The following is a 26,403-nucleotide window of genomic DNA, read 5'->3' as shown; positions in this document are numbered from 1 at the left end:
ATTGGTACCAAAAACGTCCCTAGCATAGGAATGAGATCATGAGAAAAGAGCATTTGCCATCAGGCGGTCAAGTCATTCTCTGGGCTGATCCTTCACCCTGGTTAGACACAGGGATGAGCAAGGTGCCAGGGATGAGTTTCTAACGTATCTCTAAATGGAGAAAGGTGCAGCAAGTTCAGAGTGATGGCATTGGCTCTACAGTTCATTCAAAACAGACACGAGGAGACACAGAGTTAGGATAGCAGCAGCCCTCAAAGCCAAGTGCACAAGCATGGCCACTACCTGAAAACAGAAGGTGGAAAGAGCACATTCCAGCATAACTGAATGCTCTGGATCACACTGGGTACTGCTTGGACATAGGACATCAGGTTGTAAAACAGTGAAATAAAGCCCATGGGTGGGCAAAGAAGCATCGGCACAGCAGGGACAAGATGGGGTAAAGGCAGCCTGAGAAAATGACATATGGGGGTGGGTTGACTTTATTCTGCTTGGGGCCATTTTCTTTTCCTTGCCAGCTGTTGAGGCCAAAATAACACAACATTTGACATATTCTCCCCCAGCCCTGCAATCCCAGTTTGAGCCAGTATGAGCTTACATTGCTCCTCCTAAGCAGTATCTCTGGTGTAGGAGAAAGCAACCAACGATGCAATGATAAATCCACGTTAGATGCCCCTATGAGTCTCTTAACTCCTGACTGGAATCACTTGTGAGATCTTGCTTCTGGCCTGGCAGCTCAGGTTAGATGTCCTGCTGTAAAGTTCAGCATGCAGGTCTGGGATAACCAATGCTAATGTTTCAGGAGCGTGGAGGGTCAGCTAACCCAGGAGTTTAGTATTTGTTGTCAAGCCCAGATTTTCAGAAGGGATCAGCATTAAAGAGCTCCTCTTGTGCCATTCTTAGCCAGCCTTTGCAAAAGGTGTAGTGCACAAGTCATTCAGCTCTTTTGAAAAATCTGAGCTGTTATTGTCACTGTCCTGTGGTTTGATCTAATTTCAGTGGCTATTATTAGCACAGCTGTTCATGAGGAAGAACTTTTGAGCTGAGCTGGCTCCCTTGCCTCTACATGGGGAACCCACTGGGAAGTGTTGGCATTTCCAAATGTATTTTCATTCAGAATTATCTGAGGCAAGATTTATACAAAAATGCTCCAGCCTTTGGGAGCACTTTTACCCTTCTGATTCTCTCCCCCATCCTGCTGCAGGGGAGTAAGCAAGCAGCTGTGTAGCGCTTAGTTGCTTGCTGGGGTTAAACCACAACAGTTCCTGAAGATGTTAGCAGCTGTTCCCATCAAGTGTGGTTTGCATTGATGCTGAAGAACCTTGCATGGCTGTGGTTCTGCACTGATCAGCTGTGGGACAGCTCTCAGACCTTTCTTTCTCTGAGCATTAATCAGATCCCACTTAGCTGTAGGCATCTGACCAAGGTGATTAAATAGGAGGTGTTTGATCATGGGCTCCCTACAGTCATTGCAGAAGGATAGGCACTTCTGGAGAGAGATCCCAGTATGAAGCAGTCCAAGTTCTGGAAAGCCTCACACTCTTAAGGACCTTAAAAGAGTCCTGGCTGATCAAGGCTGAATAGCTGAAGTTTGGCAGGACAAGGTCAGCCCCTAAAACATATGACAGTACTGTTTCTTGCACTCCTGTAGTTTCTCTCTGCCCTGGTTCATTTTCAAGCATCAGAAACAGACTTCTCAATACCTCAGTTTACACATTTGGAAAAAGGTTATTGTAAAATATGCCTCCAACATTACTGTACCATCTGCTACGCAGCACATGGATGTTGTTACCTTCTCTGTAAAAGCATGGGCTTTTAAAAAGTTTTCAGCAGAAGAGCTAGTGAAATAAGAGGAATTGCTCTAACAATTAGGTCATGCCGTTTGGATTACACATGGGGTAGCACACACATGTTGGCATGCACACCATATTACATCAAACTTCAGTCATAAAATAATAAATCAAACTACCCGTAAGGCAAACACTGAAGACTGCCTACCCTAAATACTATCACATGAGTTTATCCAAAGCTGAGGAACACCCTGAAGCATCACCGCTGCTAGCTGTGTGGGCTCATGTTGAACTCAGCCTTTCAGCGTGACCCAGCTGGCTCTTGGTCACCATCATCACCTGGCACTGCTGCACATCACTGATCAGTCCTTGTTTTCCTCATGTGGGCAACACAGATGCTGATGGAAACCCAGTCCCAGAAAATGGTAAAAATCTCAAAACATCTAATGGAAAAAAACCTGTCCTGTGAAAGAGGATTTGTGGGAAATAAGGGGATGTGGATTTGACAAGAATATTTCATCTTGGAAGAAAAAAATAAAACAATAACAAAAAGATTTTACTGTGCTCTCAAAGCCTTTCATTTTTAAAAGCATAGTTTAAGTGAAAAGCTATGAAATTTCCATGTGAAAAGTCATTTCAAAGAAAACCCCCAAATTTTCAATCCAAAAGAAACAGGTTCAGTAATCAGCCAGTTCCCTGCACAAGAGAGTTGGGAGCTGGGCACTGTTCTGGTTGTGTGCTACCCTAAGCCCTGTTCCTTGGGTCATCCAAGCCCCAGCCGTCCTGCCCTAACCTTCATGGCCCAGGAGGATCTCCTTGCTCCCCATCCTGATGTCCTGGTACAACAAGGACATCCTTGTTGTACCTGGCCTCAGCTTGCTCCTTCCTGTGCCCCCTCTCTCACCGCTGTATGTGGACACAGATGGAGAATCAGCCCATATTTCCAGTTGCATTTGGCCTCAGGAACTCTACTTTAGATGAAGTTCCACCCCAGGTTCAGAGCAGGTATGAGTTAGGGCTACCCAGTTGCAGACTAACAGCTTGAACTCACAGGGTTAGCATGACACAACTTGAAATTAGCAGTGTGTATTTTCAGGTTAGCTTATAAACCAAATAAACACAGCTATGCACTGCCAGAAGATCCTTTTCAAATGGCTCAAAGCAACTTTGTGTGTGCAGTTCAGCTGAGCCCTCTCGAGGGTGCAGTTAGCGGGATACAAAGGAGTTGGTACCCCATGGTTCCTCTGTGTCTATGAACTTCCTTCTCTGGGTTCCTTAAAAGCTCGGCTTTCTGACAAATGCCAAAGAGAGAAGCAAAGCCATGAGATGGAAATGTCTTAGATATCTTCCTAAATTAGGATAAAATTAAGGATTTAAAGGTGTTTTCTGCAACGTCATTTGTATTCAACAGCAACAAGACGACCTCCAAATAGAGAAGACAGAGACCTGGAAACAGGTTCCTCCGTTTTCCTCTGATGGACAGATAGTTTGGAAAAATCCTAAATAACAGTGGGGCTGAGAGATTAATATCCTAGCCAGTCTCATTCTAGCTTTTATTGTTCTGGTATCTGTTCTTACAGAGCCCACTTCCCTCTGCACCTCCAAGCAAATCCCTCGCTGCAGTACATAGAGCAGGCTGCTTTCCTGGGAAGCATGGCCAGCATTTCAGGTGGGCTGATGTGAATCTGATGGATCTGTGCAGTCAGTCACAGAGCTAAGGAGAGCAAGTATTACAGGCAAACTCTTTGGGAAGCTGCAATTCATGAAAATCTCAGGAATTATTGGAGGAGTACCAGAAATGGGGTATATTTCTTTCAAGGGCTGGTAGGTCACTCTATGCAGCTCGAGGCAAGCCAGGAAGCTTCTCCTCCAGTCTCCCTGTTCTGCAGAACAGGAGTCAGCCCAAGCATCCCTGCTTCCAACAGAACTTTACTCAGCAGCTCCATACCCCCACAGCCCTGCACAGGTGAGCATTTTCTTCTCCAGAACATTCTATGCATCCCTCCCAGCCTGAAAACATCTCTTACAAACCCCGGGGTGCTCCCAGCAGCCAGCTCTGTGTCCCAGGGAATGCGCTTAATAGCAAAAAGTCTGGAGACACTCTCCAGGCTAAATAAATAAACTAAATAAAATAACCTTATTTTAGAATAATCTTCAAATCTGATGCACACCTTCTTGTCCCCACAGCTAGCGGGCAGGAACGTGCTTCTAGCATGACACATGCAAGCACTCTCCAAAGGCAGCAAGCAGAGGGGACATGCGCAGACAGCACATGCTAATGCCTGACACTGACCACTTCAGCGACCAGCTGGGCAGCATCAGGCTTCTCTCAGTTCTCCCATCAGCAGTGTGAGACACCTTGCTTGTGGATGCCTCTGTGTCCCTGCTCTGGGTGAGTTCTGTCTCCCCAACACAAAGAGCAATAGAATGAGAATGTGAGTTTCCTTATGCTCCCAAGGTCCTCCTCTCTCCGAATCGGACCCCAGAGAGCTTTCTGGACATGATGCTGGAGTGACAATGGGAGCTCACAAGGACAAAAGGAGCAGAGCTCTGGTGATCTGTATTTTCAAGGTGACACACTGAACTTCCCATCTGTTTCACTTCTGCAGCAACACTGGCAGTGCTGTCCTTGTCTGAATGTCTTTTGCCTCTGCCCAGGGAATCTCAGTTGAGACAGCATTCTTTTTATAATACAAACTTGCTATTAAAAACTATCACCATGTCCTGTCCTCATGCCAGGAGCCTTCAAACAAGACATGCTGTACATGCTGCTCTCTCGATTTCAAACTCCCCATTCATGGCTTGCTCACCCATTGGAATCTCTGCAGATGGGAAGTGGACAGGGCTTTCAAAACCTAGTACTGGCTTCTGAGATCTCTGCCTGCCTATTCCCACACACCTCTGCTCATGCCTGCTCCCATGCATGGGCAAACAGCGACATCTAAAAGGCAGGCTTTTATACTCATGACAGCCAACCACTCCAGACTGCTGCTTCTCCCCCAAACCCTTTTCTTGTGAGCTGTTCCCTTATACCACCACTTCCAGTCCTTCAGTGATGTTATCTCCTCACATGCAACCCCAAGATGGCTGCGTGCCATGGTGTCCGTTCCTCTATTCATTGGAGCATAGCCTGGCACAGGGAGTCTCTCACTGTGAGCCCCAGGGGCGTGTGACATAGTGTGTGTTTTAGCATCTGATTAACAGTCATTACCCAAAGGATCAAGGAAAGTCCTTGAGTCGAGACATGACATCAGCCAAACTCTGGTTTACAGAAGCACCGTCTGTCTGCACTGTCCCTGGCGAGGTTATTAGGCAGTGGCGTGGACACAGGATGCTATATGCAGATGGGGCAGATTTGAAGAAGATACTGAACACTTCACTGAAGTATGATGCAAAGCAGTACAGGGAAGGAGCCATCTCCTTTTAGTTTGTTTTTTCACCACTCTCAGGACAGGGCATGGCCTGGGTGGAGAGTCACGTGTAAGCACCTTCTGATGCAAACAAGGATGCAGCCCAGTTACCACGATCTCTAGAAAATGTCTAGGCTGCTGCAGAGCAAAGCCACACTTGTCCAAAGTCTCATTTGCGTGTCAAACCTTACCGCTAAATGCTTAAATGCTCCCCAGTGTTGGGCTTGAAGCAACTTTGTGCCTGAAGAAGCAAGCAGGTGGGGGAAGAGAAGAGGTGAGGACAGAATCACACAGGATAACTGGAAGAGAATACTTAGCACTTTGGGCAGGTGCTCTTGTTTATATGTCCTTTAAGCTCATGGGGTTCTTGACAAGACAAAAAGAAATTTCCTTTAAAAGGGCTAGAAGACAAACCTCACTGCATACAGTCAACTTCCCAAGATTGGTCTTACCAAGAACATCTTGGTGAGATTCAGATGGGAAGCTGGAATTTCTTTAATTGCATTTCCCATTCCCATGCCACCCACTGCATTTAAAATTAAACACTGGGATGGGCAGTCTAATACTACCCAGGACTGGGAAACCAGTTGCTGCGGCTCCCCTGTAATAGACAAAGGAAGGCAGGAGGTCCCATGGACCCCCCAAGGTGTCCAGTCCTTAACACTCCTGAGGAGGACTTTCTGGGATGGTGACATCGGTGAGTCTGTCATTGGCTGGGAACATGATCTGTTCCTCCAGCACTGACATGTTCCTCATCTCTCTGTCCTTACAAAACTCCTGTCCTGGGCTGCTGGATTCCTGCTCAGTTCGGGAGCTGGATGCTGCAGCCTCACTGCCTCCTCCCTAGGATGAAGAGGCAGGAACGAGAGCAGTATCCCGTTGTGACAGCAGGGAAATGGCCCTCAGGTGAAGCGAAGGAAGGCAGAAAAGTCCTCCAAACATTCAAATGACCCGAATGCCTTCAACTGTCAGAAGCATGTGGCTGTGTGGTTTTGAAGTATTAGAGCAAGCATCTTTCTAAGCTTAGGGCTTGCCAGCCGGGCCTGCCTCCCTGCCACCAATCTCATACCTCATACAGAAGGGACCACCACTGGCATCACCACCGGCTTTGCCAGACGCCAGTACAGCCGACTGCTGCTGCTGGCTCAGCAGATAGACTAAGGGCTGGTAAAATCAAGACAGCGTCTGAAATTTAGGGTCTGATTCTTATTTACATTCAGTCCCTGTTTGGAAGGACTGAGGGTTTTGGAGGAGTAGAGTAGTCCACAGTAGTCTGCAGACCTTTGTAAAGGTCTCAGCACCTTCCCTGTCTGCTCAGGGACTGAAAACCCGCATCTGCTGCTCAGTTCCCTTTGTTGTGTTTTCATCTCTCGAGGCTTTCTTGGGTTTTCCCTCTTTTCCCTTTCCTCCCTGTTCTAGCCTTCTTTCCTCCTGCTCCTCTCCAATGCCCTCTCCACACTCTCTGTGGCCTGTAGCTCACCACTCTGCTTCTCCGCCTCAGCAAGAAAGGTATCAACACCCTGCCCATACCCCTCCTCAAACAGAAACAGCTTCAATTGTAATGGCCCTATTCGAGCATCACATAATTTTCCAACCTCTCCCCACCTTCTCATGGGACTTTGCTTTGTCTAGTAAGGCTCTCCAGGGCACAGACTGCCTCTCTCTATGGACTGAAAGGTGTCTAGCGATCTCAGCTGGATAGCAATTGTCATGCAAAGGGAACAAAGTCCCTCCCATTGCAGTCCTAGCGATGAAAAAATTGCTACATAAGCTGTGCTTTGAGGTCAAGACAGGAAGGAAAGGGTGGCAGAGGGAGGGAGCCTTAGGAGCTCTGCTTTCTGTGTGCATCAGAGCCAGAAACTTCCTTCCAGTGCAGGAATTGCATGGCATGGCACAACAGCATACAAAGCCAGAGGGATAAGAATGGGCAAACAGTGTCAGGCAGTGCCCCTCGGTCCCAACAGGCTCCTATGGTGGCCAGTCCCAAGAGCTTAGGGACAGAGTACAAGGAGCAGGAAAATCACTACAGCCTTCTGCTAAATATGCTGTCCTCCATGAGAACCCCTTGCTTCCAACAAGCGCTGAGCTCTGTCAAACCACCTTCATGGGCAGCACATTGACAGGGTGGAGAAGCCAGCAGACCTCAGAACCTGTGCTGCAGAAGTGAGGCACACCACTGGCTGTAGGGACTGTGCTGGGCCTGGGAGATCAATGACAGGCTGTGGTGGGCTAACGGGCTGCACCACCTGAGTCACGACACAGCACAAAGCATCACGAGGTAATGCCCTGGCTGGGCAGTATGGTTCAGTTCTCCAAAGCCAGTGAGTCAGGACAGCACCTGAGAGGTCCATCTCCCAAACCCTGATGCTACTCTGTCCTCCTCCCACCAAAACGGGTCTGAGAAAGCACAGTGCACCTGAGTCCCTGGGATGCCACCCATTGTATGGAAATGCTTATGCTGGCCAGGAGGAAAACCACTGTTTGCCTGTGTAAATCCCTTTCTAATCCTCATCCTCAAGGAAAAAAAGCACATTCAAAAAATCTGAGAAAGTTCTGCTTTCACAGAAGGGAAAGGTTTTGTGCCCTTTGCAGAAATCGTCACTCCTGACACTGTTCTCTCCTGGCTCCAGATGAAGAAGGAGGTGGGGACAGTGTACTCTGCTCCACTGACTCTTTCAAGGAAACCTGTTTCATGTTGTCTCTCATGCCCATTTGCTGTGCTTGCCAGCTTTCTTGTCCTGCCCTGCCAGTTGCTTGATATAGCTTCTTCTCCCTGCTTCATTTTGTTTTTCCTTTCACAGTCTTTTTCAAGCCACCACAAAGTCACGGCCCAGCCCTAATGAGATTTCAAAGGAGCACCAGGATGAGGAAAGCAGCTGGGAGAATCAGGTTACAAAGAAAGAACAATTTCTGTCTCCCCTGTTGGATATTTGAAGGGCAAAGCAAGCTGGACTGCAGTTACAGAAGGGACACCAGGCCAGCTGATTCTCCTTTCCAGGCATACATCCACACTTCAGGCTAAGTGTGGCGGTCATTTGGAAACCAGGACACCAGCCACCGGGCAAGCAGGACCTGCAGAGCTCTGCTGCTCTGGGCTGCTCACTTCCTATGGCACCTGGTGGCTGCAAAAGACTCTCCTCAGAAAGCAGGGGCTGGTATTCCCAGTCTTTTTTACCAGCTCCCAACTGTTTTGTAGAGACCCAGCCGCCTGCAGATGCCTCCTTTAAAACTCAACCACCTTACTTTACCCAACTCCCCTTAGATGGCTTTAGGACATCTTTGGGGAATAAGCGAAAACGATGAAGAGGTTTTCTGCACAGAGGTCTAAGGGACGTATTGGTACAGCTTGTATATCCCAGAATTATACATGCAAAGAAACCAAATAATTTTGGCTCTTGAGCTTAGTCCAAGGTTCCTGGGAGCTGGACAGCCCATCTCCTCTGTTGCCCCTTACCAAATCCCAGCACTTGGACCTGCCTTTGACTTTCTGAGGTAGCAGCAACACTGAAGTATTTTCATCTCCCCTCTTGCTGATCCCGTGAGAGAGCACCAGCATCCAAGCAGCCCCCAACCTCACTGCTGCAGAACTGGACTGAAGCTTGCAGCCAGCTCCACAGGAGGCTGCAGGCAGAGCTCACATCCAGCCAGCCGTGAGCAATCCCGCGGAAGGGAGCTTGGCTCCATGCAATGGCTCACTCCTCCCTTGTAGTGCAAACTGGGTGTCGACATCCCCATTCCCAGAGCTCCTTCTATTCCCTGCCTGCTCTGCAGAGACCTTCTCTCCCCAAGCCTCCTGTTGAGATTTACTCTGCAAATCCCTCTGGCACACTGCCCCAAGCCATGTCACCACTGTGGCTTTTTGTTCTGGCAGGGGAAACCAGGGTCCATCACACCTTCTCACAGGGTGCAGGGTCACGTGAGAAGCTAAGGCTGCAAGCTCTGGACAGGTTTGTCAGTCTACCACTGCCAGACCACAAAAGGAAATGGTTGTCTTGAATATTACGGTTCTCTTTGCCTTCAGCTTTTCTTTTCACGGAGCAAATGAAGAGATCAGCCAGTTATCATCTTAACTTCACCCTCCTACCTCCCTGTGGCTGTAGGAACAACCAACTTAACTCCCACAAATCCTTCCCACTTCTCTATCCCATTGCTCCGCTTCCTCTCCATGTCCTCACTTACACTGCTAAGGTGGCTGTGGGTGTCTGTGGAGGAATGACAGACCAAAGGACACAGGCCTGGTCTGGCAGGTGTAACAGGTACACTGAAAAAGCTGGAGGGAAAGAGAAGCAGATCAGGGGGAAGTGTCAGAAACAAGGCTTACAACACTTGCAAAGCCCCTGCTCTGTCCTTCCCTGTTGCCCAGCCACATGGAGACAAGGTGTTCCCCTACTCACACTCCCAAGTGTTTTAGCTCATGCATACCCTGTGCATCTGCCAGCAGGTGAGCCATTACTCCCACCTGCAGTTCTCCTGTTGAACAAAGCTGATCAGATGTTAGAGCCATTCCCAGCTAACTGCAGGTCTGTCAAGAACCACAGAAATCCTCACAGAAACGCCCTCTGGGCACGAAGGTGGACAACCAAGGTTTATACCAGGGTCCTCAGCTACCACCAACTCCATGCTACCAGCACACACCAAGCCCAAAGATCCCTGGCCAGACTTATTCCCCGACCCGTAGCGCCCCATGCAGCCAGTATGATTTTTCAGGGGCCTTGAGGAGCTGTTGCGTTGGGAATTACTGGGGCCAGTCTCAGCAGCACTGGTGTGAAATGGCTGCAGCATCAGCAAACCCACAGCAGAGTGGGCTGCTGCTGACCCGTGCGAGGCATCCTGGCAGACGACTGTGATGATCTACCTGCCCACCCACTTGCTGACCCTAACACCTACCTCCTATCAGCGCAAAAGACACCAAGCTTAAGACACAGCTTAAGGCGTGGGGGAGATGCAAGGGCTTGCAGGGAAGAGAAGCAAAGCGCTGGCTCAGCCCAGCCAGCCCCGGTGCCACGGGGAGGCTCAGGCTGGCAGTATCACTGCTGCTTGCTTGCCATTTGTATCATGGGCAATTAAACCCTTCCTGTGCACGGAGATGGGATGTAATAGTCTGAATATTCAGCCTTTAACATTGAGGCATGAAGAGGTCCTTGAAGCATATTGCTGCTGGTCACCCACAACCACTGAATTCCGAGGAACGGTCCATTTCATAAAACATTTACAGCAAGCAGATTTCACGTCAGCCTTTTAGGGGAGATGGCAGGACTGCTTCACCTGAGGATGATTTCTACTGAGAAAATGAACTTTTGTTGAAAATAAATTAAAACTGTCAAAACCTAAAATGAATTACCTCAACCTCATCATTTCGTTCAGAAACTTTTTTTTTCTCTAGCAAGCTAACAAAATATTTTGCTTTACACTTATCTATTTGATACACTTCATTTTTACTTTTATTTTCAAATACTCTTTTTCATGCTTTACTTATAGGACAGAATTTATCACCGTATGAAAAGCAAATAAAAACCAAACTGCTGATGCTAAAGATAAATGTTTTGATTGCCCCTAAACCCATTTTCCCTCAGAATTGCTTAAGAATTTTGGTTGTTTGTCCCCTCCCCTATGATGCTGGCTTTTTGCCCTAGACCAGAAACCCTGGCCTCTGACCAGCTCTTTGACTTGGCTGTCACGTACCTGAAATACCCAGACCTCTCCTGCGGAGAGATCTAAATCCTTCAGTTCAGATAAATCAGCTCAGCCTTAAAAATAATTCAGCCCATCAAGTGACAAGTGTTGGTACAGCTCAGAGCCTATATCTTTCAAATTTGACACAATAGTGCTTTCCCTTTGACTTGGAAGAATCAATTTAATGAGGTTCAGAGCACAGATCAGTACCCAAATCAAATACATGCTTCCTGGCCTGTCCACACACACCGTCTCTGTACGGAGAAGTGGGGCCATTGGGGAACCACCGAGCAACTCCATTAGCTGACGCGCTTGTGATGGAGACAACTGCATCTGGACTTTTCTTTGCGAGAGGCAGCTGCGCACAGCAGCTCTGAGCCTGACCCCGCATCTCACAGGCACATCCCTACCACCGCGGGATGGGCAGGGGTGCGCTCCCACCGCCCAGTGACTGCAGCCATGTCCATGCCTATGCCTCCTGGTAAATGCCCTGCCAGAAGGGAAAGCTCCTACGAACCTGAAAGCTGCTAGCTGACAGGGTTGTCAGTGCAGGGGACATCCCTCCAGCCCGGTCCAGGCCCCAGTAAGGCGAGTCTCCTGGTCACTGGAAAACTGTCGTCATGGTGTATTAAGAAGCAAAACCTCAGTGGCTGACAGACACCTCTGGAAAGGGAGACCAGGCGCAGCTGCTGCAGTCACGAGCTATGTTAGAAAGGTTTTCTGTGGGTAAGGGTGAGGAATTACAAGTTACAACACGCTGAGGCTGGGCACAGTAAGCGCACCGGCTACCTGGGCAGCACCTAGTAAGCATCCTTCCCAGGCTGCCTGCAAGGGTTCAGAGCAAAAAACCCCTCTGCGTTCAGCCTGGCTGAAGAAATGTAAGTTTTCTCCAAAGGCTGGCACAAATTGAATGTGGGATTGAGCCATTCCTGCCAGCAGAAGGCCAGAAATCAGATCCCTGAAGGAATTTACAAGAGCCACTTACTGCATTATGAATGTTGATTTATGCCATGCTGCCCGAGGGCCGGAGGCCACCCAGGCTGTGGGCTTCGTGGAGACACCTGTGTGCCAGGACTGATGCTGCAGTTTAAGAAACCTGACGGAGTACAGCCGCATTCCTCATTCAGTGCTGGACTTTGAGCACAGATGTTAATTAACTTTAGGGCTTTGCTGTCCAGAAATGCCTCTGAAGAAAAGCACTTTTCCCCTAGGAGGCTGCTTGTCCAGACTTTTACATTTTGTTTAGCTCCAAAATTTAGAGGCAAACCCCCAGCTTTTTGTTCGTCTTCCCTTATAATGGACTCCTTGTGTTTTCTGCACAATAAACAGCCTATAAATAAAATACCAACATCGATGTCACACAGAAAATATCTGGAGGGGATTAGTATATGTTCTGGATAATAAAAGGAGCTGGCTGAATTATTCATAGTGAATAAATCAGCTCTTTTCCAGTTTGGGAGCGGATCCTGAAACTTGCAGAAGCTCTTGGGCTATTTGTTCAGGATGGGAGTAACTCATGTTATTTCATTAGACCTTCTGCTGTGGTTTGTGATTTGTCCCACAAGTTACATGTGATCGGTAATATTCCTCAGTGGCTTTTGGATTTTTATTTTTCTTAAGCCAATGACAAACAATGGCTACAGGACAGCCACTGCCCTTCTCCGTGTACCTGACCTCACTGCATGCAGCTACATGAGGAACAGTCCCTCTCCTAGCACTCGGGCACACGGGAATGAGCTCAGGTGACCGTTCCTGAGCATCAAGGAATCACGAGATGCGAGCACTCTCCAAGCAAATGAGTATTTGTGAAGACATTATAAATGCACCAGCAGCTCCAGCCATCACTCAGGCATGGAAACTAATGGCCAGGAAAAGCACTGGGGCCCTTAGTGAGCAATACTCATTTCTCAAAATGTAAATTTCTACAATATACATCTTTATCAGGGACCAAAACCCGACCTAGGTCATTACATGAGTGTGTATCCTGTGCAACTTCACTAATTTATGCTGATGCCTGACTATGGTGGCACACTGGGCAGGCCAAGAAGAGCACACAGTCCTTGGCAGAGCATTGTGGTGTGCTTCAGGCACTGCAATCCACCCTAGAAGTGGGTGCATCTGGGTTATTGCCTCTGAGACAGATGATTTGTGAAGCATTTTCAAGTCCTTTCAGTTGAGAAGTGCTGTGCAACCACTGGAGTCTATTATTAGCAGGAAAGAAGGTGGGGAGTTAACAAATTTCTTTTACCTATAGGCTTATCTTGTGCTCCAGAGCAACATATTCAAGCATTCTAAAAAGTGTGCCATTTTCATTTCATTTCCTTCCTACTTATTCCAAAGCAGCCAAAGCTAAGTATAATCAAGACTTAAGTGTTCCTCAGAGCCAGACAATTATTACTGGTCTCAGTTTCCCCATCTATTAAGAAGAAACGACCATATTAACCCAAGCCTTGCAGCAGGACACCAGGGCTGTAACCCAAGGCTTCCCGCTGTGGCTCCCACGCTAACTGCCTTCCAACAAAGCACCGCCGCCGTTCCTTGGGATACGGCTCCGCTTCTGTGCGGAGATGCCTCAAACCACCTCTCTCTCTCTCTCCATAGGCTCTCCATAAGGGTGGCTTAGTCCCATAGGGCTTTTGTAGAGCCTAGCTCCACTCTTGGGGATCTTTGCTCCTGCTGCTGGGATAGCTCAGCCGTTCACAAGCAGCTGCCAGCTTGCTGCCCACTGATAATGTGGCATTGATGGGGATTTTACTCAAAGAGCTGCGACTCAGCAGCTCAGCCACCCACGGCTCCGAGTGGGGAGGAAGCAATCTTTGCAAGAGGGTTGTGCGGACATCCACTGCCTCCCTGCCCTGCTAAGCCATCCCTGCACGACAAGCACCCAGGAACAAAGACAAAGTGCCCCAGGTCCCCAAGCTGGCTTTGTCACAGCAGCCCCATTCCTCATCGCTACCCCTTGTCAGCTTTAGCTTTGAAAGCCAAACCTCCCTCCCTGGCTCCTCAGGATTTACATGAACACAGTCAGTGGGGAGTTCTCTTCATTCATGCTGGGCTTATACTTCTAAATTATAAAGTGTGTCAAATGAGGATTTAATTTATATTTAACAAGACAACATTTGTAAATTAATTATTCATCAGCGAATAACGAATAAACATTTCCCCCCTCCCTCCCTCTGTCCCCCTTTCTCACAGTGTTTTCACAAATGCACCATACATGCAAATCTATTAAATCTATTCTGCAGTACTGCAGACGTGGGAAAATATGTTCTTCATCCTCAATTTCGTTAGTGTGTTGCATAGTAACTAATGCAGCCAGGCACAGCATTATGAATTTAATAGTGTGCAGCATCTCCCTCCTAAAGAGGGAAGGGAGGAATATTCAACATGTGTATTTGGACATATCACCCTCTTTAGGTTCCAGTCCTCTGCTCACAGGCAGAGAGATAAGAAAATAATTTGCTGTAATAATGGAAGCAAGAGTTTAGCCCTACCCCTTTGGAAATCACAGGCACTTCAGAGGCAGCAGAATCTGGTCCCCAGTGAATGGAGGAGGCCAATTTTGCTCTTTCCATCTTTATTATCATTAAGTAACGAGATTGAGGTGGTGATTGAGGCAGAATCCCAGAAGAGCTGTCATCAAGTTTTGCTACAGAATTTGGCACACAAATATATCTCCTCTCACATACCAAAGAGTGGAGCCTCCAGCATCTAAACTAGCCCCGACTGCATTGCCTCTGATCCCAGACACCTGAGACCAGTAACCAAGGCAGGTCCTTGGATGCGTGGCATGTCTCCATTCACTTTGGCCAGAAGGCTACCAAGTGTTTGGGTTAAGTTCTCAGTGTTCAACTCCTCAAGCCTCCTACTTGGTTTTGCACAAGAAAGGAAGAAAAGGATGTTCAGCTCTGAGCTATGGGAGGACTCTGAGAAGCTCTGGGCAAGACTTGCTCCATCCCCAAGCTCAGAACAGAAGCACTTTTTCCACTCCCACCCATGCTGGCTCTCATGGACACTTCACGGACATCTTCAGGACTGAAAGACACTCAACCCCAATAGCTGGCAACCACATCGATTCTACAGCATCATTTCCTGAGAGTTAAGCATCCCTAAAGGAAGGTGATCCAGAACTCCAGGTGCCCTTGACACCAGTTAGAGCTATAATCTATAGCAATAAAGCCATTAGAAAATAAAACCAGGAGCAAATCCCTCCAGCAAACAACCAGTCAGTGAAAAATTTGAACCCAAAGTCTCCTTCCATCAGTCCCTGGTGCTATAGCCCTCCCTGGCACCTCTTCCTGCAAACATGCTCGGAGAACCAAGGTGGGTCTTTGCACCAGGCTCAGCTTAGTGATAAGCCAAGGACACCTAACCACTGTCTGCATTAATGGGAATCTAATTGGGCATCCAGATCTGCGACACAGCTTGGAAAGCTGCAGCGCTGTAGGTGATAACTCATTTGGCTTGAGGTGCTACTGGCTGGCACCCAGCGGCAGCAGGCAGCTCTGGAAGGGCTCATGGCCGAGAACATCCTTTCCTTGATGATGTGAACGCAGCTTCCCACCACCTGAGAAGCACCAATTGCCCCAATCCCACCCAAAGATGACAGTTTCATGGAGATGGGGAGGAAATCCCAGTCCATACAGCAACTGGAGCAAACAGCTTTGGGACCTGATGGTCCCACTTTCCTGCACACTTTTCCCTCTCAGCCCATCCCCTTTAAACCAAGCCCCATGCCGCTTCCTACCATTTAACCATCTCCTAGCTTTATTTCTAGTTACTGCCACACTTTGGCTGGAAGAGCACAAAGGGTCTTTTCCCCAGGGAGGAGAGAATGTAGAATTTGCTCAACTACCTAAATGGGAAACAAGACTGCCCTTCTGGTCTGCAAAAGATACCAGGAAATCACTTAACATTTCTTCCCCCTCCAAACTTGCCTGCCTTCTGCTGACTCCTGAATGTTAATGTTATTTATGACAAGTGATTGATGAGGGGGATGCAGAATTCACACCCAGCACAGGACATTTTCAAATCACCTATTCATTTTTAAGGACTGAAATCAGTTTTGTATCCTGACACGATTTATCATTTGGAGGTTGAGCAGCGGCTACGCAGGGCCAGCTTCCAAGCCCTGACAGAGCATCACCAGGCTGAAGGCAGTGGTGAGTGGTTAACCCTTTGTGGGGTGTGCAGAAGACCCCAAGAGACCAAGCTACATTGCTTAAGCTGGAGCTGTCTATTCCACCGGCACGTCAGGCCATCCTATAGCCTTCAGCTTCAGATGCACAGACCGTGCTGGTCCAAGCTAATAGCCACAGTAATGCTGCTGTATTTCTTAAAAGCGGAACTAGGTTTTTTTTATCTTCTGCATAGCATGGCTATGTGAAAGAGAAATATTTATGTAAAATGCTGTCACTACAATGCACCTAAAGAGATGGGACATTTCCCCTTCAGTGGGCCTTCCAGCCTACATGAGCCTCTGTAGCTGTGGCAGACAGAAGTCTCACCACAGGCTCAAGAGATCTAGCTCGGAGTCATATTCTGGTTCCCTTCCCTCTGAAATGTGCATTTTCTCAGGTTACATAAGGGAAAGGGAAAGATCAGGCAGGAGGGATGGGCCTGATAGCTGGGACAAGGCAGAGCTTCTCAGGTTGGGAGAAGCTAGATAAAAAAAAGGACAAAGTGGGAATGACATGTCCCCAGCAAAGACAATCTATATCATACATTTGATGCCAGCCTGTCAGTGGCTGGCATGACCCACAGAATGCCTTAATTCATCGTATCAGCATGGAAAAGCAAACAAACACAAAGCAAGTGGGTGAAGCAGCCAGGTCTAGAGGTGACACTGGCAGCTTTGTCACAGCCCTTTTCTCTTTCTTCAGGAGACACTGTAGCACGATGGAGCCTCCCTTGTGAGCAGGGGGAAGTATTCAGAGTACAGATGGCAGAAAGCTGCCACCCAAGGCTATGAGACCTGGATCTAGCTGTCCTCAGTACCTTTAATCAGCCCAGGATCTTGGGGAGAAAGGTTTTGAAGTTCAAGGTCATCACAGAGTCAAGCTTAGGAAGTTCCCCAAGGGGATGGGGGAAGAAGAGATGTCCATAGAGAGTCCACCTGGGGAGTCATACGGAGGTGTCTTCAGATCACTGGTCAGGACTCAGCAGGGATCCCTGGACTTGTAGCATCTGGGCACTTTAGAGAGACAGCGCACCCAGTTGTGACTGATGCCACAAAATCCCTCAACTGTGTCTACAACGAGTGGTTTCCTTCCCTACCTGAGCAGCTCCTCGCCATGCCATTCCCACAAACAGCAATACCTTCTCAGGTGGCAAGGCTGCAGGCGGGTAGATCAGCCCCGTGGCAGCAGCTTCCCCAGCAGAGCCCTGCAGATGTAGGCGATTCCAAGTGCCAATCTTGCCTTCTCACTCCTGGCTTGCATTAAGTGGGCTGGGACCCCCTGAGATCCTGTGCAGTTGTGGAGCCCCCCTATATGAAGCATAAAAACTTCTGCTGACCCTCAGAAAGAGCTAAACACATGGGTTGAGCTGCTCTAGGAACGGCCAGGGCTGTCTTCAGCAGCACCCTCCCATATGATTCTAGTAAGGGTTGAGTCCACACAACAGTTTTCCCCCTCAGTGGGGATGGCTGTTGTCACTGCCTTGCATCCTGTTTTCACAAAAATACTGGAGATGCTGAACACGCCTGAAGCTGCTATACCGGCAGCCATACATGGCTGGTATTAGCCCAGTGGATATAAAATACTGAAAGACTGGGACGGACGTACTTACTTTCTCACACACCCATCACCATGGCATAAGCTGTGTTTCTTAGGAAACCAGACTAGCAGCAGTGCCTGGTATCTCTGTTTAGGAGACGAGATGAACTCTGGATGCAAGACTGGATTTTATAAGCCACTCTCTACGGCTACCACCTGCATGGCAATGCAGTGCTCCTGTGACAGGGAGGAGAGCAGAGCTTCCAGTAGGGTGGAAAGGAGTAAAGTACATGGATGAGAGGAAAAGAGAAGGAAATTAGGACACGCAGTGTGGATTTCTTGGCGTATCCTTGGGCACTGCAAAGCAGATGGGACAACCACCTATAACACAACTCTTATGCTCTACATCCAGGAACAGCAGTAGCTGGGGAAGTGAGTACATCCAGCCCCTGCACCCTTCCCCCACACTGCTGCTTTTGTGTGGCTTCATGTCCACACACCCACACAGCTTGCAGTATCTGCTGGAAGCCAGGGATGACATCCACATGGCTTTGTCTGTGGTCCTCCTGGAGACCAGGCCCACAGAAAGAATGAAAGGAAATTTTTTGGCCTTGAGGATGTCCCCGATGGGCCTCCTGATGGTGCCCTCACCGTGCACGCCAGCACCCAGCCAGCTGCCCATCTGGTAGCTCATGAGCAGGCACTGCTTGGTGGCACATGCTTGGTGGTGGCCAGGCAGAAGAGATGCTTCAAAATGTTTTTTTTGGTTTTTTGTTTGGTTTTTTTTTGAGTGGAAGTGGTGCTACAACTACAATGACATTCCTCCATCCCCAGAGGGGTTTGTTCAGTGGAAATTTTCTACTTGGGAAACTAAAAATAATGTGCCTGTCCCAAGAACTTTATTTTTTTGTTTTTGTTTAAGGGGGCTGGGTTTTTTCCCCACTCTGTTTTGCGTAGAGATAGACAAAAAAAGCCAAATTGTCCTGGCTGTACCTCTCCTTTGTCCCCTCTACCCCACTGCCCAGTGGACCAAAGAAGTGATTCAAAACCTGATGGCAGTCAGGTTTGTTTCTTACTAGAAAAGGGGAAAAAAATGACTTCACATGGAAAACAGTAATGGAAGTTTCCTGTGAAAAATATATAATCAACAGCTGCTCTCCAGTGCATGTCCTGTAGGGTCTTCAGACCAAAGAGCATCTCTATTGAGTTTTTCCACAGCTCCTGGTACAGTGGGGGCCCCGATGAGCAGAAACCATCACAGTCACGGTGGCATCAATCTAAGGTGCTACACACTGAAGAAGAGCTGTCGGACCTGAGACACGCTGGCTGCCCCTCCCCAGCACCACAGTCCAGGGCTAGGCACCTAAGTTTCACACCATCAGACCACAGCCATGGAAACCACCTCTAGGTACCTATTTCAGTCCTCCTGGGAAGCGTGCTGCTCCCCCTCCCAGCCACCACCACACTGGTTCAACCAGGGTGGTGCAGTTTGCTCCAAGCATCCTGGCACCTGCACGCTTCCCAGGCAGGAGAGGGCAAAGCCACCAGGCAGAGATGTCTGTCCACACATTGCCGGTGAGACCAAAGAGCAGCAGTACCCTTCCACTTGAGCTTGCAAGCATGGTAGGTTGCTGAGCTCACCAAGGGCACCTGAGGACCTTGCTCCTGACCAGGTATGGCTGTCAAGCCTTTCTAGCGCAGGTCAGAGCACCTCTTCTCAAGGGAAGAGAAACAAATCCACCTCTTCTCATGACAACACAACCTTCACATCGTGTCTAGCCAGCATGACACGACCTCCCAGCAGTGCTGGGCCAGCTACCTCCCGTGATCTCAGCTGAGGTGATACCGCAACCCTGCGCGACACCACTCACCATTTGGATGACAGACACTGGCCCAATGCTGTTCACGTAGATATCCACATCGATAAACGTGGGCTTGACTGTAAAGAAAATAAAATAGGGACGGATAAGCTTGGGCTAGGATTATTTGTGAAGGGCTGAGGACCAGGGGAGCACCTGGGATCAGCCAGGCTCAGTCTCACTAAAAATCCCAACTACAGCAGCCACAGAAGCATGGAACACACACAACACAGCCAGGCCAGGCATTACCTGTGGCCACAGGGAGCTTCAAGGGACACTTACTGCCAATGTCTGGCCTCAGCTTGTTATCATAGTTCTTCAGCAGTGAGTTGAGGATCTGCGTGGCATCAGTCTCCTGTGCCTTGGGGGTAAGGACCCAGGTTTTATTGATGCTGAGGTAATCATAATCATATTCTTCTGTGCTCTCACACCTGGAGCAGAGAGAGAGAGACATCACTGTGGCAGCTCTCTGGTGCTCTGTGCAAGTAGGGGCACAGCTGGGTTTCAGAGACACTAAAGGAGGAGGATGCAGCACTGCTAAAAGGCAGAACATAAGGAGCTCAGGGATCTCCTCTCAGCCATGCTACTAAGAAGACACAAGTCACCTGGTGCCTTTGCTCACTTCAGTGTCCCCAGATGTGCAGGGGCCTTGCCACCAGTAGTCAGGACTAGCTGGCATGGGGCACTCCATATCCTCCCCAGCTCCCTTTGGAGACACACTGGTCATCCCAGAAGAGTGGGAGCCAGTCCTGTCCTCCCCCTGCAGCTTTCTTGCCCATCCCACTCCTGTACCCCCATTCCTGCTCCTGGAGTTGCCTGTCAACCTCAGATACCTCGGCTGCTCTGCCCACCACTTGCACCTGAAGCAGGCTTCCTCTGAGGAAGAAGACAGTGACCAAATCAACATTTTTGGGGAGTGAGGCATTTACAATAAAAGCACTTCAGAAAAAAGAGGTCCTAAAATTACCAAGCAGGCAGCATGCACATCTGGCTTGCCAGGAATCCAACCATCTGCCTTACACAGACCCTTGGAAATTAAAGCCTTGTGCAAACTCCTCTGCCTTCAGGCAAAGACTGCCACAACTCATTCCCTGTACTCACCAGCCCTTCCTCCTCAGCCTTTAGCACAAGCTCCCATTTAAAGATGCTCCGTCCTCCTGATCTTCCAGTTCCAAGCCAGGCAGGGAGAACTTGTATGCACCTTTGGACACGATCCACTTAGCAACAGCTTCTCCCACTGCCTTTTAAATCTGCCCTCCCTAAGCCTTTTGCACCCCTCCCTTTTTCTAAAGGAGTTTTCCTAAACCCTCTAATTAAATTAGGTTCACATGGTCACCCGGGAGATTCTAACCACCTGCCGCTGCTCTGGGCAGCTCATTCACAAGATTGTCCCTGGAATGACACAGCCATATGTGGGAGAGGATGCCGAGCGATCCCACACCCTGCACACCCCCCTTGATGCCTGCCATGTCAGCGTGTCACCTGCTCCAGCGCCAGAAAGGGTCTCGCAGCGGGAGCTGCCACTGTGTTGACACTTCCCAGCTGGAGCCTCGCAGCTCCAAGGTGCAATCAGGCACCTCCGATACACATCTCCCTTCAGTGCTCAGGGAGGCAGAGCCTGGCAAAGGGGCTTAACGAGGAAAAAAGCATTAAATTGACATGTTGCAGTCAATTTATCAGATGCTCCTCTTTTAAAACCCCAGATAAAACTTGCTTTCACAATCACTTTAAAACTCTTTGCATCTCCCCAGATTTGAGGCACCAGGATGTGTCCCCCGACAAGGGCTGGGCTGCGTGCTGCTGGCTGCCTGCCATCGCACATTAGGTATTGGTACATCAGCTTGTTTCCTGTCTGATTGCGCTGCACTTCCTAACGATGCTTCAGGAGTCTTAAGCAACACTGTCAGGATGTGCTTCCCTATCTGAGCAGCGGCAGAAAGGGCTCGCCCGCCTGTTGTGCCTTCGAAACGCAGCTGAGCAGACAGCTCCACAGCATCCAGCAGCTGCAGGAGGCACAGGGGACCACCACTGTGCCCACCCAAAAGCTGCCAAGAGCCGAAATCTGAGGCCGGTCCCTCTCCTGTGGGGCACAAAGGACACCTGTCTCTGCCCGCAGCCCAACTGAGGGCACAGGAAAGCAATCCTAACCGCTTTCCCTTGCTGCCAGTGTTTTGGGTGGTGCAGGCTGCCTCTAGCAGGGTTGCAACAGCTGTACCGAAACCTTATCTCGGTGTTCCCTTGACCCGACTTGAGTCAGCTCTGCCTGCACTGAACTCTGCGTGTCCCACTGCCCTGCTAAAATCCAGTTCCTGCAAGCCATAAGGCCACAGTAGAGTCTGAAACATTCCTCCAGGGCTGAACAAAACCAGGCTGGTTACTCTGACCTCAGCCTTCTGGCTTCCCCCCCTTTAGTGTTGCTGGTTAACACCCTCAGGCTTGGGATGGCATTTCCAGGGAGTCACATCCCTATTACAGATGCAGTGACACTACCAAAAATATGCATTTTTTTAATGCAGCTAATCCTGGACTACTAAACCATACTAAGCCATCTTAGCATAGGCAAGCCAGTTTTTGGTGGAGAAAATACAGTTTTGCAGGGTGTCTGTGCACACACCCTTGCTGGTCAGGAGCGTAACTCTCATGCCACCGTATGCAAGCCCCTGCCTCCTCACCAGTCTTGCTTCCCAGTGGGCCCACTTCAAGAAGGGAAGAGTCCATGAGCTATTGCAGAGGAGAGGAATTAAGGTGACACGTGCATGTGCCCCCACAGCTGCTAATGGAAATGTCACACTGCAAATCTGCAGTGATCCTCAACGTGCTGCAAACACTTGCTGGCCTGGTGGCTGTGTCTTCTGGTGCAAAGTGACTTGCTCGGTAAGAGGGGACAGCCAGTTCTCATATGTCTCTGTGCAGCCAGGAGGAAAGGCAGAGCCACATTTTGTCACCTCTGCCTGTTGAAATATCAAAACATCCACCTCACAGCGCTCCAGCACTCGGCCATGGGGTTGGGATGCAGCCACGAGTGTGGGCAGGGAGTGGTGGGCAGGGGGGACGACAGCAGGGCAGAGCTGGGGACAGTGCGAGGAAACCCCTGGTCTGACAGATGTGGTCGGGGCCATGGCAGCTCCCGCTGGTGCCCAAAGCAGGAGGGCTGCACAGCAGGGAGGTGTCCTTTCAGATGCGTTCACATGTATGAACGGGGTTGGACAACCCTCCTCGGGCAATCCTTGGCATTACACAGGACAGTGCTCTGCCTTGGCTCCCTAATTCTGTTTTACTCAAGCAGACACCTGTTTTGCTGAGGTTTCCAAGCACACTGGCGGTCAGTAAATGCCACCTGAAGAGCTGGTGGCTGGCTCCCTCCCCCAGTGCCCAAGCTGTCTGACAAGGTTTCCCTTAGCAGGAGGAGGGAAAGAACATGTGCCAAGAGCCTTCAAAGACACTTCTGCTCCTTGCCTGGTAGGACAGCCAATGGTGCTTGACCATGACGCAGGCCTGCTACTATTTGCAAACTAGTCTGTAATGAAGTCTGAGACCAGTAGAATTTTGTACTGAGACCTGCACCCACCGGGGAGGTGACACACACCCTCTCAGCTATCCCTAGCCCTGAAGCAGGAACATCCTGGAGCAAGCGCAGATACCAGGGCTGTGGTTGTCCAGCCCCTCTGCAAACACAGCTCAAAGCCTCCCCTACTCTGGAGGACCAGACAGCAACAAAATGCAAGAACATTTCCCTTGGTTGAAAAGCGCTGTGGTCAATCCAAATTACCACGTGCTAATGTGTCCTTCTAGCCACCCCATCCCAACACCTCCAAGGGCTGTAGGCACAAGGACGTTCAGGCACATTTCTCTGAATTAGAAGCATGCAGAGGATTTAAGGACAGGGAGCTCACTAAACTGTACCCTACCTGTTTCACATGTCTTTGTACCTCTCACAGCACGCTCCATGAAGCCCCATTGGTCAAGTCTGCACAGCTTCAACAATTTGCCAAGCCCAGCTTTCTGGTGATGTGGTGCTGTGCGGGGGTCCTGCCTTCAGGGCTCAGAGTTGGGTGCCTTGGTCCCGATTGAGGCAGTGCCCCGGGAAACGCTGCTGAATTAGGCTCTGTGGTGGGGGGACCATCAGGGGAGTGCTGAGTCACCTGGCACAAAGCCTCCAGCGCCAGGGGATGGGTCTTGCAGCTTGTGCTGGGAGAAGAGCTCACACACACACGAAGCACCTGAACTGGGCTCCTCACTCCAGCATCCAGCACCCACCATCAAGTGTGGGGCGGGCAAGATTCACCCCCCCGCCTCCCGCCCCCCCAGCAAGCTGCAGCCAGGAAAAACGCAGCGACTGCAGAGTATGAACCTGATACAACTTGCTCCCTTTCTCCGACAGGCTTTCTCTCCTGCTCCATCATCCCCCCAGCACGCATAGACACTGCTCCTGGCAAAGTGGGGCTCAGGGAAGCGGCAGGCATGAGGGAGTGGGCAGAAGGGAAGCCGGGCCAGCTACTGGGTGAATCTTCCTGCTCAAGGGCATGTGAAAACATGACTTAACTGCTTTCTCCATGTGATCTAGCAGCTTACGACTCACCCTCTCAAAATGCAGTGCTGGTGGCAGTGCGCTGCAGGGACAGTAGGGCACAGGAACCTGGATCCCCACGGACCCCCCTCTTGTCCACGCTGGTGAGAGGCCGGGTGTCAGGGCACCAGCCACGGGGCAGCTCTCACTGCCTCGACCCTGGGAAGCCCAAGACCTGGAGGACTGTGTCAGGGATGGACTTTCTGCCCACACCCGATGTCGGGAAGCCTTGGCAGAGCAGACCATTAGTAGTAGGATTCATGCTCCCTGTCCCTGACTGCATTTGTAATGGGATTTGATCGGCTTTAAGGTGGTTTATTCTGCCAATTAGCTTCAGCCAGTAAAATCCCTCTTCCCCCGAGCCCTGGGGGCAACAATCTGCTGACAACATGTTCTGTCCCAATCTAGCTATTAAACTCACCGGCAGGGCTAGGAATTGTAAAAAAAAAAAAAAAAAAAAAAAAAAAAAAAGAAAAAGGAAAAAAAACAGAAAAAAAAGAAGAAAAAAACAGAAAAAAAAAAAAGAAACTTGAAAACCCCGCGTGGGGGGCCTTTCATCACTGTCTACAGAAAAGCACTAAAAACCACTAGCCCCGGGAGAGAACCGTGATCTGCCAGCCCCCCACGCCTCTGCTCGCCTTCTCACTCAGCGCTCTGCTGGCATCGGGCTGCCATCGGGCTGGGACCAGGGGCCAACCTGTAGAGCAAGGCAGGAGCCTGCGCTGCCCTTCGCCTGCCAGGCTGCCAGCCCTGCAGGGGCTTTCGGGGGGGGCAGGAGATGGAGTGTCGGGAAGGGGATGCAAGCTCCATCCCACCCAGCCCGACTCCGTGTGGAAATACCCTGGTGATGGATGGAGCCCCCAGGAGGTGACGAGCTCTGATCCTGCTCTGGGCACCCCCAGAAGGGGGCTCAGCCCCCGGCAGGATTTAGCCAGCGATGTGATGGCAGGGGGGAAAATTGGATGTGCTCTGATTCCTGGCGTGCGAAGCGGGGACCCGGGTGCAAGGGACCTGCAGATGCCAGGTGCGGCCGCGACCAGACCTGATCCTGCCTCGGGGCCGGCTGAAAGGGACCGCTGGGGGCACAGAGGCGCCCCAACCCCCGCTGAAGCCGGGGGGGGGGGGGGGGGGGGGGGGGCGTGGGGGGGGGAGTGGGGACCGATGCTGCGACTCCAGCCCCCTCCCCTCCCATTGCCCCGACGGGTAAACTGAGGCGGGGAGGGGGCGTCCCGGCCGGCGGGGGGTCTCACCTGGCGCGCAGGACCGGCCCGAGGGCCAGGCAGAGCAGCAGCACCGTCCCGGGCATCGCGGCGAGGCGAGGGCCGGCCCCGGGCCGGGGGGGCAGCGGCGGCGGTGCGCCCGCCCCGGCGGGGCTCAGCTCGGGGCCGGGGCGGGGGCGGCGGCGGGGCCCCCCCGCTGCCCGCTGCACCGCGCTCCAGCCCCGCCGCCGCCCGCCCGGCTCCGCGCTCCGCGCCCCGCTCCGCGCCGCCGGGGAGGAAGCGGAAAGTTGGGCATCTCTTCTCCGACTCGGCGGCGGGGAGGGGCTCGGCGCAGGGTCCTACCGCCCCGCGCAGGGGCTGGCTCCCCCCGCACCCCCCCAGGGCTGAGCTCCAGCGCGGGGGGGCGCACGGCAGAGTCAAGCCCGCGCATCTGCCTGCTGCGGGGAGCGAGCACCGTCAGCTGGTGCAAGGCGCTCTCGCTCCCCCTTTGCGTAACGAGGCGCTTCGTTTCTCTTAGTAGTAGCTTTTCTTACAATGCACAACACTTGGGATTATTTTTTTTCCTTTAAAAAAAAAAAAAAGTGGGTAATTATTGTTAAAATATGCAAGGCGTCAGCCCCCGCTGGGCAGAGCTGCCAGGGAGAGGCAGCCGGGACAGCCCTTTCCCACCTGTTGGGGCTCTGTCCCGCCGAAAAAAGCCGGGAGGGTGCGTGGGGTCTGCCAGGGATCGCGGGGGGCTGCGGGTTGTCATCCCGTTGCTCCCTGCTCTCACGGTTTGCAGAGCTGCACCTGGGCGTTTCTTTTCCCGGCTGGCATCCGACTTGTAAACAGGAATAAGGGGCTGCTTCTGGGTGAGATCTGGGTGAGATTTGCTCAGAAGCAACTTTGTAAGAGCTACACGAGGTACCAATAATTGTCCTTCATCACCTGGTTACAGCCGTGAGTGGCAGGAGCCGGTCCCCAGAGGGGCCTGGGCCTGCATCTCCCAGAGGGTCTGGTAACACTGATGACAAATGGGGATTTGGTGCCACCCCTCTGAACTGGAGTGGGACCATCCCTGGTACTGCAGTGGGGCCGAGGACCACTGCCTTCCTCCCTCCTGGCCCTGTCACAGCCTTCCCCACACGAACATGGGGAAATCACCTCTCTGCTCTCCATCTACAGCACACTG

At 50.7% G+C, this 26,403-nt stretch overlaps 1 protein-coding gene across 1 annotated transcript in view; it reads right to left on the bottom strand.

The window, feature by feature from the left end:
* The window catches only part of GABRE (gamma-aminobutyric acid type A receptor subunit epsilon), a 38,438-nt gene extending 12,812 nt beyond the window's left edge, over window positions 1–25,626 (bottom strand). The window contains exons 1-3 of the mRNA XM_040614603.1: window positions 25,263–25,626; window positions 19,728–19,876; window positions 19,458–19,525 (exon numbers count right to left, since the gene is read on the bottom strand). Of these exons, the coding sequence (XP_040470537.1) occupies window positions 19,458–19,525; window positions 19,728–19,876; window positions 25,263–25,318 (273 nt within the window). The 5' untranslated portion in view covers window positions 25,319–25,626. The remainder of the gene's footprint in view (window positions 1–19,457; window positions 19,526–19,727; window positions 19,877–25,262) is intronic.
* Between the last annotated feature and the right edge of the window lie 777 nt (window positions 25,627–26,403).

Source organism: Falco naumanni, chromosome 14, assembly GCF_017639655.2.
Source record: "Falco naumanni isolate bFalNau1 chromosome 14, bFalNau1.pat, whole genome shotgun sequence".
Taxonomy (NCBI): domain Eukaryota; kingdom Metazoa; phylum Chordata; class Aves; order Falconiformes; family Falconidae; genus Falco; species Falco naumanni.
Note: the sequence above shows the minus strand (reverse complement) of the source record. Positions and strands in the feature narration are given on the sequence as shown.